This window comes from Ceratotherium simum, chromosome 1 (assembly GCF_057802395.1).
Source record: "Ceratotherium simum simum isolate JZ-2026a chromosome 1, ASM5780239v1, whole genome shotgun sequence".
Classification (NCBI taxonomy): domain Eukaryota; kingdom Metazoa; phylum Chordata; class Mammalia; order Perissodactyla; family Rhinocerotidae; genus Ceratotherium; species Ceratotherium simum.
In genome coordinates, this window is record NC_141900.1 from 32,060,606 (window position 1) to 32,082,011 (window position 21,406).

At 37.8% G+C, this 21,406-nt stretch overlaps 1 protein-coding gene across 4 annotated transcripts in view; it reads right to left on the bottom strand.

The window, feature by feature from the left end:
* The window catches only part of ELAPOR2 (endosome-lysosome associated apoptosis and autophagy regulator family member 2), a 178,820-nt gene that overhangs the window by 77,133 nt on the left and 80,281 nt on the right, over positions 1 to 21,406 (bottom strand). For all 4 annotated transcript variants that reach the window (XM_087446031.1, XM_087446080.1, XM_014788143.2 and 1 more), the window contains exon 2: positions 13,002 to 13,122. In XM_087446031.1, coding sequence (XP_087302157.1) covers positions 13,002 to 13,122 — 121 coding nt within the window. The remainder of the gene's footprint in view (positions 1 to 13,001; positions 13,123 to 21,406) is intronic.

The following is a 21,406-nucleotide window of genomic DNA, read 5'->3' on the forward strand; positions in this document are numbered from 1 at the left end:
CTAATCGTATTTGGCAAACACTAAGTCCAAATAAAAGGTTGATCCAGTGAGTACGAACGAAACATAAAGGGGATAATGGATGGGAGTGCAGTGTTTCACAGGCAATAGCTAAACAAGTATCCCCACTATGAAGCCGTGAACCCACTTTTCCAGTATTCATAACTCCAATCTACTCATCTCCACGACCTACATCTTATTACTGATGTTACATTCTCTGCTAATTCTGAGAACTCTACCCAGAGACAGCAAGCATGGGCAATGTGAAGAACAGTTGACACAGTTACAGAGAAGAAGGCAGCTCTGCTGCTAAGTTATTATTCATTCAACAAATGCAAATCTATGTCCCCCAGTTGTGTGGCTCTGTGCTCAGGGTGGTATTAGTGACTCAAATGTAGCAAAGGGCTTTCTAATCCTTTAATCAGGATATTAAAGAAACAAGAACAAGATAAAACCTCCAAATTATCCTATGAAGAAAAACATATCTCCCGGCAGAGAGCAAAGGAGCAAAACCTCACATTTAGGTAGATTCCTCTTTTGGAAACTTAGCAAGAAATAAAAATAAGCCAATTTTGAAAAACTAATTAAAGAATTAGAGCTAAAACCCACACTCATCTACTTACTTATCCACTGACTAAATATAATAGTTTTCTTCAGCAAAGCTTAAGATGCTGTGCAATGAACATATAACTCTCGAATCAATATCTTCAAATTAGTAAAATATCAGAAAATAAGACAAGTTTAGGCAAAGAATATTACACGCTAGCTACAAGCCCAAAACGATCCTGGGACCAGATTGTACCACTTCCTAATTCTGCGACCTTTAGTGAATTACTTCATGTCTCTAGGCCTTCGTTTCCATCTCTGAAAAATGAGATAATAATCATAGTATATTTACTTTCTGATAAAATAAAGCTGTCCTGGAAGACAGTTTAGTCTAGTGTCCAAAACTGAACTTTTAACTTAATTAATTAGTAATATTTTATGATAAGGTGTAACAAGGAACTCTAGAAGCTAAAAAGGAGAACATTGTGTTTGTAAAGCTTGTCTTCTAAACACACAGATGCTATTTCAGAGAGTATTCACTGCCCTGTAAAAATCATTAAGGATATCCCCAACTCTTTCAGAGATGTTTCCTTGTCTAAGGCCAGAAAGAAAACTTAGAGATAAAGTTGAAAGTTAATGTATTGAGTATTCATTACAGTCAATTCTTGCCATTCACGGTAGTTATAAAAAGTTGTTGCAAACACTAAATTAATGAATACTGTAACAACTGCTCCTATATACACAGTCGGATTCCTGCAAGCCGCTGGTCACAATATCTTCGTCAACCAATCAATACATAACCTTGTTTTATGTGTGTTTCAGTTTAAAAACATCTTATTTAATATACATTGTTGAATCATTAACATTGATTTATGGCCAAGAGCACTACAACTCATGCTTGAACTAAGCTTAACATATGTACTTCCTCTGAATGGCAGATCAGAGCCTTCTTGAAATTAGCCTCACTAGCCAACACTTCAGCACTACATTTGGAAGCCATTTTAAACAGCAAAATCACCAATAAAAAGCACAAAAATGCAACAACAAAAAAAAATGGCATTGAATAGACTGTGAAAAGGATACTTGTTCACAGGATGAGAAACGAAATAAGAAAGCAGAGTGCCACCTTGTTCAACCTCAGCTGGGACCATGTGGTCGGGTGACTCAAATTTTCACTGCTCTGTACATGTCTGCAAATGCCTTTGAAGGTATTACATGTATTGATTTGGGGTTTACAAATAAATTTTAGCAAGTAGGCGAATTTTCAAATATGAAACCCATAAATAATGAGGATCAACTGTATTTATAATAGACCTGTGAGGGAGGAAGATATTATGCTTATTTACCAGGAAACTGAGGCACAGTACATTTAAGTAAGCTGATTAAAAAGGTACCCAGTTAACAAGTAGCAAGGCTGATATTCAAATTTAGGTCTGTCTGATTCCAAGCTGGTGCCCCAGGAAAACTCAATTCAAGCAATTATTATTATAACCAATGCAAAAAGGGCAAGCAATTCCAACTAAATTCATTATTATAGGTCACATCATTTTTTATTTCCTATCTTGAACTGTTAAATAATATTTATGTGCATTATAAAGCAAGCAAGTTACTAACTTCCATTAAGTCTTAATGTCCTTGCCTGTAAAAGGAAAATAGTAATATCTACCTCTAAGTGTTGTGGGAATAAATGAAATATTTCATATAAAGCTTTTAACAGTGTGCCTGGCATAAAGCACACAATAAATGTTAGCTACAATTATTAATAATATAATTCAGGGGTCTGGGACAATAAGAATTCTGCCACTGGATTGATGATTTTACATCACTTCAGAATAATTGCGTAGTCACAGTTAGTCAAACGGGTATAGGGCCTTTAATAATACAAGAGAGCTAAAGACTCTAAAGCTTTTTCTATTTTAATCATTTACTACTCCTCAATCTTTTTTACCATCCTGGAAGCCAGCTCTAGAGCCACATGTCAAAGGAAGAAAAGAGCTACATGTTCTTGTTAAACACAACTCACTCCATGAGATTACGTCAATACAGTTGGCACCCACGACCTCTTTAGGCAATCACCAGCCTTTCCTTTTGTGATATCTTCTCATGAGATTACGTCAATACAGTTGGCACCCACGACCTCTTTAGGCAATCACCAGCCTTTCCTTTTGTGATATCTTCTCATGAGATTACGTCAATACAGTTGGCACCCACGACCTCTTTAGGCAATCACCAGCCTTTCCTTTTGTGATATCTTCTATCTTAGCCACATCCACTTTCTACTCCAACACTGCTTTCTTGGCCTTTGGCTTTTAGTTGGATTATAAGAGTTTTTATAATCTTAGGGACTACACTCTTTTCATTCACATTTATTTATTATACAACATGGGATCCTTCCAACAAAAGCAGGATGATAAACAGTTATTGTAAATAGCTGTTGTAACTGTTATAAACGTGGGTTGACTGTGTTTTTCTTCAACAACTTCAAAATCCTAGAGTAACTGAATTGAATTAAAGATAACCAAACTCTGAAGTTCTGATATGAGAACAGAAAGACCTTTCTTTGCCCAAGGTCACACACTACTTAACAGTGGGCTCGGTCTGGGATTTCACAATATTTTACCTAAGCACCTAGTGGAAGACTGACGTTTAAAAACTCAGCCTCTTGAAGTCTAAACTGTAACCAAGAGGTCATGTGCTAAACTCAGCATTCTTTTTCTTGGCTTTATGCCTCTTTTTTTCTGACATCTATTTCTGCTACTGTGAATCTGTAACAGTTGAAATATGCAAGTGTGAAGAATCAGATATAGAAAAAAAGCATTTATATTAGTCTGTCACCTACTAGCAAATGGCTGGGGCAACTTACTTAACCCACTGTGCCTCAATTCATTCACATTCCAAAGAGAATACCACTTTCCCGTTCTCCCTCAGAGGACTGCTTGTGGTCCTATGAGAGAGTGTGGAAACCACTCTGAAAGTAAGAAGTGACAGGAAAATTCAAAGTATTATTATGATCATGCAATCACCCAGTACAATGTACCAAATAATGGCCACTGAATTGAATCATTTATATGCTGATTACCATCTATGATTTATGCCTAACCTTAAAGAATATCTATTTTTAATCTTTTCATCATAAGGCCTCTTCATTTTGCTTTTTCTTCCTCCAGAAACCTCATGCTTTGAAAGATGACAACTGTTAATTACATTTATTCATAATTCATCCATTTTTCTATTTAACTCAAAGTTATTTATTACTAAAATTTGTTTTCTAAACAGTAAACAGCAATAGTAAGTGGTAATAAAAGGATTTTCAATTTACTTGTTTAATGAGATGTTGATGAATTACTGAGCCTATGCAATCTCATTACAGGTTAGCATCTGGGAATCACGCTATATTATATTAGTTCACTCCACAAGTATTTCTTGAGTACCTGTGTTTGGTAGGCAAACACTAGCACCAAGGGCATTTGGGTGAATAAGATGGAAACAGTCCTTACTCTCATGGAACTTCTAGTCTAGTCTAGTCTATACTTATCTTCCTCAAAATAGATCAAATTGACATTCTACTAAGATAAATTCACTATAAAAATCTATCTTATCTGTTAACCTAATAGCTAAATAGAAAATAATTACATATATTTATAGGAAAACGATTAATTCAATCAATTCCAGAATTAAGATGAGCCAACAGTCTATTTTTCTTTAATTGTTTAGTTTCATTTAAATAAAATAAATAAAACAAGGTTAAAGCTGTAGACACTGTTATTATTGACTACAAAAGAAGGATACTCTTGCAACTATTACTATTATTCACTGCCATTAAGGGCAGTACAAATAGGAAAAATAATGCATAGTTTGTGGACCTCAAAAATAATAAATTTTACCTTCATCAATCATTTAGCCAATCAGTTATCATTATCAGATAATTAAAATTTCAACTGCCTGTTAGGTTTATTATTGTAATTCTTCACAGAGAAAATAAAAGAAAGCAGGTAATGGCATCTAAAAGAAACTCAGCATCATCCAGAACCCAGCAAATCTCAGCTCTTCCTCCCTCTGTACTAGTGATGAGAAGAACACTCACACACTATCTTTTCCAGTTCTTATTTGTGAAATTCTTAGAGAAGAAAAAAATAATTTTCATCTCTCATTTTACAAAAATGAAAGCGAGACAGGAAGAATCCAAAACAGTATATTAAAACAGGCCATTTCTTGCTGGTATTCTTATGCACATTAAGGCATTTTTTTTCCCTTGGCTAAAGAGAATCCTTGTTCCCTTTAATTGGGAAGATTTTATTTACCATAAGAGGGTGTTTTTCTTGTCAAAATACACAGGGCAGCAATGCCGGCTGGTTGTGAGTACATCGACTGTCTGCCATGCTCAATGTAAGGCTGGAGGAGGATAATGGAAGGTAACACTGTCCAAATTCTAATAGTGGCAGATACTGCAGTGTTCCTAGGAGGAGTAAATATTCATGAGCATTAAAAAGATATATTAGTGGTTCACTATAATTCACAAGTTATGCGACCCAAAGCATGAGTTGATCATAGAATAAATAAATTGTGATGTGTAATCACACCTAAAACTATCAGAATGACAAAAAGGACTATTGAGAGTATCTGGTATAAATCTTCCCAGTACAGATCCCAAGTTTCCTCATCTGTGTGACCTTGAGCCACTTAGTTCAACTTCTCTACAGTCAATAGATGCAAACTCTCTATCTAATAGGTTCCCATGACTCCTACAACTCTCTATCTACCCAATAAAGAGACTCCCTGTGGTACCATGCAGCCAGAAGATTTTATCATGTTAGGCTGAGAAAAATCCACTATCCTTATCCAAAGTGAAAAAGAATAGCATTAAAAGTCTTCTGCCTGGAAGCCAAAAGACCTGAGTTCTAGTTCCAGCAGTGCTGCTTAGCCGAGTGAAGTAACACACGAGATGCTATGTAAACTCGGAAGTGGCACAATAAAATTACTAGAACCAAGTTCTTAAAGCTCAATCCTATCAATAACAATCTTTCACTTTTCTTTAAGACTTGGGGATGAAGGTGTAGGCCACAGAGGTATAATGTTTAAGTTCATATTTGTGAAATTCTTTGACAGAGAAGGAAGAAAAAATGATTTTCACCTTTCATTTTACAAAATGAAAGTGAGACAGGAGACGTACAAAAGAATACATTAATACAAACCAGTTCTGGCTAATGTTCTCTAATTCACTGTTCTCTGAAAAGAATATTTAGTGAAAGTATTGCCTTTACATCTCTGAAAACTAATTCTCACCTCTAACATCCTATCCAGTGAATGGGCCCTCCCATGGGCTTTCAGTTAGGACTGTTTGACCATCACTTCTCAGAGAGGACTGATCAACCAGAACACACCCTCCCCTGCAAAAGTCACCAACTTATGGTAGGAAAGCTGATCCATGTAAAACAACAGATAACAATCTCCACTAAATTAGCAGAGCCTAGACAAAAAGTTTCCAACTTTTTATAGGAAAAAGCTAAGGTAGTTTTCATCTTAAAAAGAAAACACAAATGTATTTTATTGTAGCTTCTTGACTTCAGTGTTTGATGTGGGGGAGAGACCAATTCCAGTCCATTGGGCACAGGAAGACACAAGGTTTATAGAAAAAATACAAAGGTGAAGGTCAGGGGAAGGAAAACATACAGAGTATTTGATGAGGTCACCAAAGGGGGCAGAACAATGCATCTGTGAAATCAGTTTTCTCAACTTCCAATTATGTCCTAACACTTTGATTGTTATCATCCTGAACTTTTCCTCTTTACCTTAGAAAGTCACCTTTCTATCAGTCACCCTCTGCTTCCTGATAGTCTCTCTGCCCTTGATTCTGCAGTTTTGAGGGCTTTCTCTCATCTCCTTATAAAATACTTTTTTCAGAGACCATCTCTCAATCATACCTCCCAGCAAACACTGCAATTGATGGAAAGCCTGATTTTGAGCTGTTCTTTTAACAATCTTATTCATTCCTGCCTTACACCTACCACTTGTGTGTCGCTGAGCCAATTTAACTTCAACGCTTCCCACCTGGAACTTGATGTATCGACGTTCCAAACTAAGACCATTGAGGACAAAATGTTTCTGTCCTTTTACATATAGAATAAGCTTTTACAAATCTGTTTATGTCTCTGTATTACACCTATAGAAATGAAACACTGAACTCATTATCTAATTTGATGGCACCCAAGTTATTCAACCAACAAATAACCCAGTGCTTGGAGTTTTCTTAGGAACTATGAAAGGATTACAGCTCCCCTCCTCTTAAGAATGAAATAGGACTCTATTCTAAATTAAGAACTTCTGTAGTTGAAAAAATACTAACATTTGTCTAATATATGTTAAGGCACACTGTATGTATCAAGCACCAACAATTTTCTAGGCACAGGAAAAAAACACTAACTAAATAACTTCTTGCATATGAGGATATAATTACAAATGTGCCCTAAATTCTGAATGTTATTCTCTTACCTTCCAGAAAAATATACACAATAAAGAATAAAATCTACAAACAGATCATTAATCAATTAATGACCCACAAAGCAATATATCTGAACCTTTAGATACCATCTTTAAAAAAATTCACTGACCTACCAGGGGTATTAATTTGCGTCACTTTTCTGTCAAAAGGTAAATGTTAGAGGAGCACAGATGCCTCAAGAAGGAGACTAACACTTGCTCAGCACACACTGCAGTGTATTCCAAAGAGGCAGGCCACCACAGGGGTTAACAACATGGACCCAGGAGCTAGACTGCCTGGTTTCAAATCCCCATTCTGCCTTTGATCTATCTGTGTGAGGTAATACAAGGATCTACCTCACAAGGTTGTTGGGATGACCAGATGAATTTGAGTGAATACACATAAAACACTTACAGTTGTGCCTAGCATATACCAAATAAAGATTGGCTATTATAATTTTTCATTATTATTATTACTATTAAGTTATATTATTATAATTATGATTCCAGGCATTGTAGACTATATTTATCGCCTCATTCAAGCCCTTCAAACATCTGTGAATGGCTGTCTCCAGGTCAAAGTCCTTGGTGTGACACATGGGAGCCTATGAGATTTGCCAGAATCTCTGTCCCCTTTCACATCCTCCCTGAGAGGCAGCCATGCAGATCTCACAGAGCACCTAAGAAAACCCAGTGCTGCCTCCAATCTGCACTCCTGCCAATGTTTCCAAATGCCACTTTGCATCATCGAGTTAAAGAACATCTTCCTACAGGGTTAGCCTCAGAGATCCTCAAAGAATTAACATGTATGGCCCATTAAGTATGGCATTTAATCCCCGACTCAGCTCTCAATTTTTCACACGAACCTGCCAGGGCTCAGATAATTTTTCAAGGTTATTCAACTGGTAACTAATGAGTCTGAACTTGAAACACCTGCTTCACTGTGAGCTCTCTTGACTCCCCTCTCAACAGAAGTCACCCCTCCCTCCTTGGTAAGATCAGCTTTGGTATTTATATTTATCATGCATTTTGCCCCTATATGATAAACAATTTATTCACCCAGCTCTTCCCTTATTAGAATGAAAGGTCCTTAAAACAGGAATCTTTTTTTTCATTTATTTTTGGATCCCTACTGTCAAGAATATAGGAAATAATAAATGTTTCCTCAGTGAATGAATTAAAGCTCAATAAATAGCTGTGGACTAAATATTTTGCCCAAGATATTCAAGTTAGTTGCAGATCTGGGGTTTAATCCCAGGTGTATTCCACACCAACCATGGGAGGTCTTCAATGGGACACCAATGCAGTAATGCTGCAACTGAACCTTGCAGATCAAAGAAACTTCATGAAATTAGTTAAATCATAGTATAAGTAACACCATATAAAATTTTACTAAGTTAGTCAGACATGTGTGTTTAAATCTGTGTTTTCCAAAAATAGTACCTGCGGAAATTAGCCTAAGGGGTCCAACTACACATTAAATCAGTCTTATCATCAAATACACTTGGGAGACTCTGGGTAAAACAGGGTGCACTTAACACACAGTAAATGTTCTATAAACGATTTATCACGTTTCTCAAAGACTTTAACGTAAAATGTGCACTACATCCCTCCATGAAGGGAATATAGCTTTCACCATTTTCCAAATTTACCAGTATTTCACCACAGAAAACCCCAACACACTTTTTTGTTTACGAGAAGCATTTCTTAAGATTAGTATTCCATGGCACAGACTTAGAGTGTGACATGCGAGTGCCATTCAATGGCAACAGCCTCAATTTGCCCAACTGCAGTTGCTGCTGTACCAATACCAAATCTTAATACAACTGAAACAGACTAGGTATTGAATCCTGGGGAAAAGCCTACACTTGAAAAAGCTATGATGCCAAGAAATGGATTTTTAAATATCCCCCTCAGAAAGCTAAAACCAACTCTTTCCAGGAGAATCTTTCTTCTTTTACTTCTAAACTGGAATCAAAAGCAGTTGACTCAAACTGTCATGATTTACTCTGCATATATAAATATATAACAATATAAATCTAGGAGAAACAAAAAAAAAACAATTTTGTATTCAAGGGTTTTTTTCTAATTTGAACACAGTACTTTTTGAGTCAAGAAAATCAAATATTAGAAGTTTATATAAATACTGAAATATAAGATTAAACAACGTCCACGAGACTATGACTGATTTGATGCTAACACACCAAATGGAATTACAGATGTCTTAAATAGTCATCCCCAATTAGAAATGATGTGTTAAGGTTGTACTTGAAGTCATGGACTGAGTAATATTTGAAGGAGTAAGCAACAGAAGATACTCCCAAAAGGAAGCGGTAACTTGCTCTGTTTATTTCCCCTTCAGTGCTCTAGACTTGTCTGAAAATCCGTAAGGAAATAAGCAAAGGAATTCCCTCCACTTCCAATAGCCAGGCTTTTATTTCTAAGGCTTGATTTGAAACAAAATGTCCTTTTCTCCAGTGAGTGAGAGAGAGAGAAGGTATCCCACCCAAGCAACCATTCCAAATGACTATTGTTTTTCATGATCTAAGAATGTCAAGGGGACCCCAGAAGGCAAGGGCAGATTTTAGAAACTCTTGTGCAAAAGAGAAGTGACCCAACAGTGGAGAAGGGACAAAGTTGAGACAGGGGTTATATCATCTTATTCTGAGAGAAGATAAGGAGTGTTGTGGTTCAAGAATGGCATGCTACTTGCAAGCTATGCCTGAGTGATGCCAAGACCTCAGATGGTGAGTGATGCCCACAGACACAAGACTCTTGGCACCAGGGCTTGGGAGAAGTGGCAAAGCTCCCTATAGCTAGCAGAGAGAAGGAGAGATATGACGTCATCTCAGTGGCTTGCCCAGAATAGTACTGCCTAGGAGACTGAGGAGCTCTCCAGAGCAGAGGGGACAGGAAGACAAGGGGGATTAGTGTCAGTTAATAACCAGAGGGCTCCCAATCTCACTTGCTGAGCCCTGTAAGCTTCAAGCTCACATACACCCCAGGGTTCTAGCACAACAAAAACTGATACTTGACTGCTCATTAACTTCACTTAGAAGAGACTTGCAGCCACATTTTATATTATTTTTTAATAAAGGTATATAATATAGCTTGCCTATCGATTTTCTGAAAAATTTTCAACTGCTACCTGAACATTCCTATAATCCCCTTCCTAAGAAAAGGCCTCTATGGCTTCTTTTTGAGAAAGAGGAAAAGATCTACCCAATTACATTTTGAAGAATCTATAGCAGTCTCAATTGAGGCCAAATTCTGGGTTTGACTTCATTTAGAGACATTAGGATATGGGGAAATTATGCCCCACACAACCATTGCCCTAAATATTCTTCACTCACTTGAAGTTGCCACGTTCCACTTTTTTATTTTCTATTTCTATATGGTCCAACTGTTGGGCCATATTATTATGGCATAACTGCTGAGTCTAGCATCTGTGGGCATCAGCCACCATCCAAGAACTTGGCATCACTCAGGCACAGCTTGCAAGTAGCATGCCATTCCTGAACCACAACACTTTTATCCTTGAAGCACAAGAGTTTCTAAAATCTTCCCTTGAAGATGTCCACCAACAGAGCTTTACATACCCCACATGTGGCCCTGTAAGCTCCTCCAGACTGCCATCTTTAAGTGGCAGTCTAACTCAGTAGATAAAAGACAGGCTCTGGAATCAGACATGTCTGCATTTGAATCCCAGATCTGCCATATCCTGGCTATATGACCTGTGATAAGGTACTTCACCACTTTAAGTTTTCTCTTCAATAAAATGGAAACACTGATAGTAGCTATCAGAGAGGGTTGTTATAAGGATACAATGGGAGAATTATATAAAGCTCTAAGCACAATGTTTAGCGTATAATCAGGATGTGAGAAATGGCAGCTATTATTAGCAATAGAAAATCTAAGCCACTGAAGAAATATTCAGTTATTACCATAACTGCCTTCTGCAGTACTTTAATGACTAGTAACGTGGTAAGCACCACGTTTAATGTTATGAATTAACTGAGCTTCTAAGTTACTTAGATATATTAAGTTTCTTGTGAGTTTTAAAACAACTTGCCTTTACCATGCAAAGAAAAAGTCACATATTGGAGGCCAGACTAACAGTTTCTAGAGTAGATTTAAGTATATTATGCAGAAATATTTGCAAATTCAGGTTTTATATAAAATGCCAAGATAAAAAATGCCCAGCCATCACATAAGTCTTGTCATTTTTAAAGTATCATTTTTAAAATAAGTAGTATCAAAGTAATAACTAATAGTGATTTGACTACCAGTCAGATTTTTTAGAAAAGTTCTAGCGGAGTATCAGATTCATAACATTATATGTGGAAAATTATAATAAAGAATGAGCAAAAAATGTCCCTGGCAACATTCAAATAGAAATAACTCCTATTAAGGCATCAATTCTGTAACAGATTTTTGAACCTTTGGCCAATAAATTTAATCAGTGGTGTGCTGCTAAATGTTTAACAACCAGCTCCCAAGGGAAGGAAGGCGCCCAATTTGCAGTGTTTGCCCACTGCCATAGTGTAAAACACTCCACCATGGCCTGTTTCAAACAATCACCTCTCAAAAGGCAACACTAGCCAGCATCAGCACATCACCTAGATACAGAGTAGTATTGGTAATGGTTAGGTAGTCCACCTCAGTAGGGTTGTTTACAAGGGAACCGAGGAATTAGCCCACAAGTAAAAAGTATATATAGATAAATAATATACAGATTTTCTAGGAAAGTGACTGAAGCAATTTTACAACGGGCTAATAACATAGGTATTATTCACGCTGTTTTCCTTTTAACCACAATCCTCCCTCACTGAGAGCTGATCCTCTCTCCGCACAGGCGGTGGCATACCCCTCAGCCTTCTATCATCTTCTTCTATACTGACTCCACTATGCTCTTAAGACTCTTGCTAAACTGAAGTCTTCACCAGGCTACAGAGGTTCTCAGGTTCTCTCTGTATTCATTTAATATCATTCACCAAGAAATGAAGGTTTTCTTCCCTAATTTTCCCCATAAGACTATTGCTGTCTTCCCATCTCTTTTATCAGTAAACCCACCACCTATGCTAATACTCCTCCAGTCAGTAACAGAGACACATTCTCCCTATGAATAGGAAGGAATTAACTATCATTTAATAATCTGCCTATCTACTCCTTCATTTGGGAACAGAAGAACCAAGCTTTGAGGAATATCATTTGAAAGACTGTAGGGAAAATCAAAATAACCTCTCTTTGTCTTACTTCCAGCTTTGAACTCTAGTATAGCCCTAGATTACTTCACTACAGGAAGCTGTGACTCATCAAATTAAAGTACTTAAAAAAGTAGAGTTTATAAAGTAAAATCAATTTAATGACATATTTCTCTGTTAATTCATAATGCTGCACTTCAAATCTGCTTAATTGCTAAAAGGCAAGCTGTTGACTTGATATTCATCAATTCTACAATCACTCTATAGGTTACACTAAAAAGGCAAATTACATTATTTCTATGGCTAAAAAAAATAAATTCATTGCTGGATGAAAGAGTTCTATGGATGGATATTGGTGAACATACTTAATGCCACACTGAGCAGCATACTTAAAAATGGTTAAGATGGTATATTTTACGTTATGTGCATTTTACCAAATTTTTTTAACTTTTTAAAAATTTAAAGGAAAAAAGAAATCTATTAAAGAGAAATTCTGCCACTTTGCCCTCCAGAGTTTCAAGTAAGACAGTACACCAGATTTTTTTTAATAAATAAATTTAAATAATATCCCTTAATATTGCCTGTGTCTCTCTCACTACAGATGTCAGACACAGGGGCACTGACTGTTGAAAAAGGATGCTTTTGTTCTACTACACATTAATGCTATGTGTTCATTTTTTCGAAGGTCTCTTATATTCATTATAATTAACTTCTTGGATTAATATGAAGGGGTTACAGTTTAATGGGGAAAACAAATAGTCAAAAAGTCAAACATACTGCATTCTTTGCCTCTCACTGGGTCAGGCAGGCCAGAGCAGTCCACCGCAGAATTCGGAATGGCAACTCGCCACCTGGAGCCACTGCTATCACATTCTGTATATTCAAAGTGGTAATCTTTCTGCAAATAATCACAAAAACAAGCCTTTGTTAGAGCCAATTTTCATAGGACAATTGAGCTTTCTCACCCCCAAACGTGCCTGCAAGCCTGATTCCAAACTGTACTCTCTGATTGACTCTCATTCTTCCCCTACTCCGTCCACACCAAGCAGTTTTTGATCAAAAACGTATATAGCCAGGCACTGAGGTGGCACAGAGAATATGAAGAAGGACAGGACAGTCGATGCTCTCGAGGTGTGACCATTGATCTCAGCCACCAAAAAGGCTACAGCACACTTCTCTGTTTCTTTTGCAGATTTTTAAAGCTCTAAATAATTGATAGATATAAGAGCAAAATAACACCAGGAAATTGAATGCTGTCACTGTCTCAGGTTTTTCAAAGAAAGAAAGAAGGGAATCATTCCCATTGACCTAATTCTCACTGTTTAAAATTTAACAGAAGGTATAATAATTAATCATCCAACTACTAGTAAAAGACCACCAGTATTCTTCAGCAGCTCTCCCAGGCTCAATACATACCCACCACAGCAGGCTGCCCTCAATTACAGACTGTAAAACAGACATTTATTACAATAGCCAAATTAAGACCAACCCACTTGTCTCTGGCCTTTGGTTGCTTTGAAATTTTCACAGTAACGTCCTTTGGTCAGAGCTCATTACACATGTGAGATGCTTGAACAGAGAGGAACGAGGATAAAACGTCATTGGAGGATTTTAAGAATGGAAGAAATTCTAGATCTACCTCAAATTATTTTCAGTTCAATATCCTATTTATTCAGTTCAATACCTTGGACGTTGCTATTCTGCTTCATCTACTCTGTTTGTTTCCCTTACTGTATCAATGACAGGAGAGAAGAGAAATATCATCACATCATCACTGGGAAATCAAGTGTGGCAGGGAAGGAGGTACGTGTGTGTGTGTGTGTGGACATGGAAAGAATCCCAGTTAAGAGATGGGTTCTGGAATCAGAAAGGTCTGGGTTTGAATTCACATCCCATTCCTCCATGTACAGTGGATGTGATATTGGTCAAGCCACTTTACCTCTTGAAACATCTGTTTTTTCATTGATAAAATTAGAATAATATTTCCTATCTTGTACGGTTGTTGTGGAAATTGAGGTGATGCATATAAAATGTTAGGCAGGTTAGGCTACACTGAGTTAGCATTTGGTTTAATGGTAGAATTATTATCCTTATTAAGGACAATGGGAGTAGAGAGGATGATATAGAGGAAGCAGCTAGAGGTGATATGGGCAGGCACGAACTACCTGAGTCTTTGTTTCACCTACTTCAATTTCTGTATATACTCAGGATAAAATGAGAAGGAACTGTGAGCTAGAGAAGGTGGAATTATCAGGCTGGAAGCAAAGGTCTTTATGCTGCATTCAGACTATCCTCCAGAAATAAAATTTAGTATATCTTTCAGGCAATTATCTCTGAATATTTTTTCCACTCAAATTTTAGACAAAAGTTTGGAAACAGACAATTTGAAATTAAGTTATTTGACAAGAGCCTGGATTTCAAGTATGCTTTACTGCCAATTAAGGACAAATCTACATACCTAAAAAAATCAATAAAAGCAGCCAAATGGGAAGGTTTTCCAGAGGGAAAGATGGGAGGAGGGAGGAAGGAAACAAGGAAAACAATAAAAGGTCATGAAATTTGAGTACATACATATGTTAAGCACCGGTACATCAAAAGTCATCACAAATAAAAGTACAAGGCACAAGGCCAGCCCAGTGACGTAGTGGTTAAGTGCGAGCACTCCACTGCTGCGGCTGGGGTTCGGATCCCGGGCACATACCCATGCACCGCTTGGCAAGCCATGCTGTGGCGGCATCCCATATAAAGTGGAAGAAGATGGGCACAGATGTTAGCCCAGGGCCAGTCTTCCTCAGCAAAAAAAGAGGAGGATTGCCATGGATGTTAGCTCAGGGCTGATCTTCCTCAAAAAAAGGAAAAGGCAAACAACAAACAAACTGGTGAAGAATCAACACACAACAAAGGTTAATTAACTTAAGAATACCGGGTTTCTAAAAATCAATAAGGGGGCCAGCCTGGTGGTGCAAGCTGTTAAGTGCACGCACTCCGCTGTGGCGACCCGGGGTTCGCCGGTTCGGATCCCAGGCGCGCACCGATGCACTGCTTGGCAAGCCATGCTGTGGCAGCGTCCCATATAAAGTGGAGGAAGATGGGCACGGATGTTAGCCCAGGGCCAGTCTTCCTCAGCAAAAAAAAGAGGAGGATTGGCAGATGTTAGCGCAGGGCTGATCTCCTCACAAAAAAAATAAAATAAAATAAAAATCAATAAGGAAAATGACAAATAATTACAGTAGTCCCTCTTATCCACCAGGGATACGTTCCAAGACCCCCAGTGGGTGCCTGAAACCACGGATAGTACCGAACCCTATACATACTATGTTTTTTCCTATACATACATATCTATGATAAAGTTTAATTTTTAATTAGGCACAGTAAGAGATTAATAACAATAATAAAATAGAATTATATCAATATACTGTAATAAAAGTTAGGTAAATGTGGTCTCTCTCTCTCTCTCAAAATATCTTATCGTACTGTATTCAGCCTTCTTGTGATGATGTTAAATGATACAATGCCTACATGATGAGAAGTGAGGTGAATGACAGAGCTAGATAGGGTGAGATTTCATTACACTACTCAGAACTGTGTACAATTTAAAACTTATGAATTGTTTATTTCGAGAATTTTCCATCTAATATTTTCAGACTGCGGTTGACCTCGGGTGACTGAAACTGCAGAAAGCAAAATTATGAACAAGGGGGGACACTACTGTATTCAAAATACTGTCAAAGAACACAAGCAATTCATTAAAGAACTATACAAATGGCCAAGGGATATATGAAAAAAGTTAAGCCTCGCCAAAGAAATACAAATAATTTTCATCAAGTTGGCATGACATTTAAAATACTTTCTAAAAACTCTTTAAGATAACCGTGCAATAAAATGAGCACTCATGTGATTCCAAGGAGAGAGTAAAGTGGTGCAGGCTTTCTAGAGAGAAATATGTCAAAATGTATCAAGAGCTTTAAAGTGTTCAAAATTTTGATCCCAAAATTCCACTTCTAGAATCTAATCTAATCTAAGGGGGAAAAATGTTTAATGTGTTCAGTGATTTATGTGCAAAATTGCTCATCACAACTCTGATATAGCTTGAGGGAGCATAATTAATAGTTGAGCATTACAGAAACTTACATTTACATTATCTGGTATTTTTCACATATATTTACATCATTAAATCCTCATAACAATTGTGTGGATTAGGAAGGACAGTTAATATTATTCCCATTGTTCAACTGAAACTCAGATTGGGCAAGTGATTCACCCAGAGATACCCAGCTGGTTAGTAAGTAGCATAGCTTAGAGCAGAAGTCAAGCCATCTGCTTATTTACCAGCATTTTCAGTTTATATAATACTATAATGCTTAAAATAAAGGTTACTGTTTTAAAATAAAAAGAATGGTAAAAGTTTCAAATATAAAAGACTGATGGTCACAGAAGTCTAATAGTAACCATCAGTAGGTGTAATATTCAGACAGAATACAAGAGTACACAAATAAGCAGAAGCCATTTGATTTCCCGCTATTCCTGGATTAGTTTTCTATGGCTGTTGCAACAAGTGTGTTACCACACACTTAGCCACTTAAAACAACAGAAATGTATCCTTTCATAGTTCTGGAGGCAAGAAGTCCAAAATCAGTATCATTGGGCCAAAATCAAGGTGTCAGTCAGCCAGGCTGCGCTCTCTCCAGAGGCTCTAGGGAAGAATCCACTCCTTGCCTCCTCCAGCTTCTAGCGGCTGTTGGCATTCACTGGCTATGGATGCATCACTCTAATCTCCAACTCCGTGGTCACACTGCCTTCTCCTCTTCTGTCTTATCTCCCTCTGCCTCATTCTTATAAGGATTCTTGTGATTGCATTTAGGGCTCACTTAGATAGTACAGAATAATTTCCCCATCTCAAGATCCTTAACTTATTCATATCTTCAAGTCCTTTTTTCTATAAAAGATAACTTCCATAAGTTCCAGGAATGAGGTCCTGGATATGCTTTTTGGGGGAAGGGCATTATTCAGCCTACGACAGTCCACTTTTTGGCCCCAAAGATTCACGTCCTTCCCACACGCAAAATATATTCATCATATCCCAGCTTCCCCTAATTACAGATTACAGATCAACTCAAAGTCTAAACCCTCGTCTACATCTCATCAGCTCAAAAGTCCCAAATCTAATCATCTAAATCATGAATAGGGGAGAGATTGGTTATGATCCATGCTGGGGCAAAATTCCTCTCCATCTGTGGACTTGTGTTATCTGCTTCCAAAAAACAACAGTGGGATAGGCATAGGATAACAGTTACAGACACTTGCATTCAAGAAGAGATAAAAGGAAGGGAGAGAGGGAGGGAGAAGTCAACAGTTCCAGGCAATTTCAAAATCCAGCAAAGCAAATTCCATTAGGTTTCAAGAACTGGGAATAATCCTCTGTAGTTCATGGCTCCAACCTCTGGGCCCAAGTCTCCACCCTCAGAGTCATTTTTCCATTGTTTTGAAAAGTAGAACATGTTTGCAGATGAGTAATTTTACCACCCTGTTTCCTGCCTATAAAATTTTAAGAATCCAACAGCCTTCCTTCATTTCATCCTATCTCTGTCCCTTTCATTCCAAGCTGGTGGTATTTCTGCTGATATAACATTATCAAAAACCTTGGGTGTCTCCTGTATATGTCACAGGATTCATGCCATTAGACAGAGGGTCCTCCACAGATCTTTCCTGGATAATCTCATCTCTATTCCTGGCTTCTCTGAGATGGTTGAGGAGATCCATGAGTCACACATCTAATTTCCTCAGCAGCAGCAAAAGGTTTTCCAGCCACACTCTTGGCCTTCTTCCCACGACATACTTTCCTAACAGAGAATCTTCCAATTTTAGCATCTTTTGCAATCTGGATAGGTTGAGAATTACCTAAATCATCAAGTCTGGACTCCTTTGTGTTTAACAGTTCTTCCCTCAATTTATCTCTTTCCTCTCACATTTTGCTACAAGCAGCAAGAAGAAACCAGGTCAACCCTTCAACACTTTGCTTGGAAATCTCCTCAGTAAATATCCAAGTTCATCACTTACAAGTTTTGCTTTCCATCAAACCATAGGACAAAATTCTGCTAAGCTTTCTGCCACTATGTAACAAAGACTGCCTTCCCTTTAACTTCCAATAATATGTTCCTCTTTTCCTTCTGAGACCTCACCAATAGCACCTTTAATATTTCTACCAACATTCCGCTTATAACACCATACATATTCTCTAAGACAATATAAGCTTTTTCTACTGAGTTCTTCACTTCTTCCTGAGTCCTAACTGATAGAGCTTTAACATCCATATTTCTATCAACAATCTGTTCAAAGCAACGTAGGCCTCTTCTATCATGTGCCTTAAAACTTTTCCAGTTTCTGTCCATCACCCAATTCTAAAACTACTTCCACATTTTTAGGTATGTGTCACAGAAGCTCCCCATTTCCAGGTAGCAAAGCCTGGATTAGTTTTCCTACGGCTGCTGTAACAAATTACCACAAATTTAGCAGCTTAAAACAACAGAAATTTATTCTCTCACAGTTCCAGAGACCAGAAGTCCAAAGTTGGTACCACTGGGCTTATCAAGGCATCAGCCAGGCCACGCTCCCTTTTGCGGCTCTAGTGGAGAATCCATTCTTTGCCTCTTCCAGCTTCTGGTGGCTGCCAGCATTCATTGGCTTGTAGCTACATTAGTCCAACCTATGCTTCTTTGGATAAGTTGCCTTCTTTCTCCTCCCCTGTGATTGCATTTAGGGCCCACAGAAAATCTCCCCATCTCGAGATTCTTATTCACATCTTCAAAGTCCTTTTTTATTATATGAGGTAACATTCACAGGTTCCAGGGATTAGTATGTGGAAATTAGGCAGAGGGAGGGAGCATATTATTCAGCCTACCACAATCTCCTATTGCAGAACAGCCTTGACCAGCCATGCAGTTGCATAATGGCTTTCTTGCTCCTCTTGTTCCCAGTTATTTGTATCAGGAAGTCTTTCCTATTTTCATATCCCACTGAGAAGATCCTGACCCCCATATGTAAAATTCAGGTACGTTGTTATCATCCTTGCAAAATAATGATGCTGAGAAGTCTGGCATGAATTTCAAATGAAGTAAGGCCTCTGAATAAATTGGTAAGCTCAAGAAAACTCTCTTCCACCACTGCTTCTGTGTTATTCAGGTCGCTAGGTATAAGAGGAGAACAGCAATAAGATCACGCAAAAGGTATGTTGTGTTTTCTGGCTATAATGGTAAATGTCACATGCCAATTAATTTTCCTAAGATTCTTTACCCTATCTGCCTCCTCTAGAATTTACCCTATCTGCCTCCTCTAGAATACCCTTGAACTCTAAAGGGCCACAGCTACTGTTAAGTTACAATATTCTTAGGATTCTAGCAGGAAGCTATACTGTGCTTATTTATAATTTAAAAATAAGAAATGCAAACATACTTCATGCAGAGGGTGGCACTCGGGGTCACAAATTTAGATTGCAGCCCATGCCACATGGGTTTTATTTTAAATTATTTAATAGGCTATTTCATCTGGGCTGGTAACAAGTGATTAAAAAAAAGATCTGTTTCTGAAGGCAACCCTTAAATCCTTAGTGAAGATTTAAGAAACAGTGTGATGTAGTAAAATCACTAAAGACACAATATTCTACCCCAAAATATTCTGAAAGATATTCAAAGTACTGAATAAAGAGAATTATAGCACATAAGTTTTCAGACTTATAGATGACACCCCAAAACTCTAGCCATAGACTCAAGTAAACATTGAGCACTTAAACTGATCCCTTAGATATGGAAATTTTCTGGATGTTAAAGAGCAATTAAAAAGAAAAGATAAAGTTTTTTTCTCACATAAATATAAAGTTAATACATGTCAAAAATTTTATTTAAGTCATTAATGAGCAAGTCAATCAGTAAGATGTTATCACCAGTTCAAAGGAGAATTCAAAGAACACACATAAACAGGCAATCAGGAAAGTGAAATGAATTAACTAAGAGACGCAAAACTGGTAAATATTCAGAGGGTAATAACTGCATTCCAAAGGATAAAATGCATTTTCATTTCTATGGACAAGAATCATTTGTATTACTATCGGTTTCCTGCAACTCACAATGTTGTAAAATAGTTCAAAGACAAAGAACAATGCAGGCCCCTATAGAAACCGATCATTCAGAAGGGTGCACTACACAGGACATCTTTTCTGCCTATTTCAACGTGCTTCACATTTTTTCCTGACAAGAGGGAAAATTGCTGACAATTTTTCCTACAGTACAATGCTCCCGACAGTTTATCAGCAAACAAATCGATATGAGTCAGAGCATACTCTAAACAACAGAACATCAGCCCACAAGCCAGACTCCCCAAATTCTAAACTGGGGGAAGTGCTTGGCCCTACCCCACTCAAAGGATGGCAGTTTATTTAGACATGTCTGCACATCACAGAATGCTGGGGCATGGAGACATTGCCTCAAATAATCATAATGGAAATCCCTGAAAACCTTACATTGCAAATATGTGGGAACCAGGAAACAACCCAAAAAGAAACAGACCATGGAATTACTCCTGATCACCAAACACTTAAGGGAAGATGATCCCTCAATAGAAATCATGATACACTACATACACACACACACCCACAGCCGTACTCTCTCTCTCTGTCTTTCACACACACACACACACACAAATCACGGTACAGGCATGAACTCTCATATAGCAAAACCTCAAACTGTGTTATCTTACACCTAAAACACAAAACGTCAGAATACACCCAATAAATAGTGCATGGCCACAGTACCCCCTGACAAAGACCCTCTCCTTGACCAATCTTTAGTCAGGCTCCTCTAAACTCTCTTCCCAGTGAAGCCTCTGCCTTTGGGCTTCCAAGTTTATCTTCGCGTCACCCAGTTTTAGCAAGAATCCTGTCAAGTCAGTTTAGCCAGAATCCCCCCCTTACCCCTGATATTTCCTCTTAGGAATTTTCCACCACTGACTCTCACCCTGTTCCTTGCCTATAAATCCCCACTTGTCCATGCTGTGTTCAGAATTGAGCCCAGCTCTGTACTGAGGTGTCTTTTCCTCTATTGCAATAGTTCCTGAATAAAATATGTTTTTACCACTTTAACTACTGTCCAGCTCTGGTCTTCTTTGACACCACCAAATACAAAAGTCATTTA